This window comes from Lottia gigantea (assembly GCF_000327385.1).
Source record: "Lottia gigantea unplaced genomic scaffold LOTGIsca_32, whole genome shotgun sequence".
NCBI lineage: Eukaryota > Metazoa > Mollusca > Gastropoda > Lottiidae > Lottia > Lottia gigantea.
In genome coordinates, this window is record NW_008709073.1 from 349,416 (window position 1) to 350,383 (window position 968).

Consider the following 968-nt stretch of genomic DNA (forward strand, 5'->3'; position numbering starts at 1 on the left):
CCTCTGCTCCAAGAAGTGCAATGAAGAAAAACCTGAGCAAATCAGTCAATAAATACACCTTCTACAGTCCATAAATTGATTACTTTGAGTTAGAAATAGTGATGAAGTCCAATAATCAATACAAAAGCAAGGCGGGGCAAAACACTTTTTTGTGAAAGCAACTCAAAAGCTATAAATAAATACTTTTAACAATATAATAATATATAAATGAATATAATTTTCTTGAGAGTATACTTTACCTTTAAACTCAGATTCCCCTGTGGCTGCATCTTTCGAGTCAATAGAGTGAGCTGTGCATGTTGTTGTTTTGGGTACTGCCATACTAGAGAATCTCTGTGGATGAGGGGTAACAAACAACTGTCTTGGTGTTTGGCCAAATTCCATAATCTGTGTCTCCATGCTGGATCTCTCATTTAGGTCTTTAAGACTGTCATTTTGAAACAAAACAGAAAAGATTGTTTATAATAAGAAACTATTTTTATTGCCTGCTTTGTTTTCATAACGATTTTTTTTTTTTCGTCAGCTAGGGAGCTCATTTCTTGGAACCAGAAATATGTACGACAAAACGGACTTCGTGACTTTTTCTAACTTGTGGCTATTCACGTATTAAATGTAAAATGAAAATGTTCTGCACAACCGGAAGTGAGATAGCAAAAAAGGGGAAATGGACTGTAGAGGGCTTATTTATTGTTCGATATTGCTCTGGTTTCCATTATTATAATTCTTAGTACAAAGGACATACGATAGAAGTTGAAAATATTCGATTTTCCAAAATTCGTTCAATACTTTTTTTTGTGGAAATTAATCGAAAAATGCTATTTCTGTTGCTTTTTCACGGATTGATTTGAAATTTATATGGCGTAAAACGTCGGTCTGGGCAAATAATTCTGCATGGTCAAAAAATGTTCATCACTTCCGGTTTCGATGTTAGTACTTCCAGTGGCATCACTTTCGGTGAAATTGAGTGA

The 968-nt window shown here is 34.4% G+C and overlaps 1 protein-coding gene across 1 annotated transcript; it reads right to left on the reverse strand.

The window, feature by feature from the left end:
- Positions 1 to 162: 162 nt before the first annotated feature.
- Positions 163 to 432, reverse strand: LOTGIDRAFT_119976 (hypothetical protein; the record flags this gene model as incomplete). The annotated part of the gene is made up of 1 exon (XM_009057949.1): positions 163 to 432. A coding segment is annotated over one exon (270 nt), but the record flags the coding sequence as incomplete, so codon positions are not given.
- Positions 433 to 968: the final 536 nt, after the last annotated feature.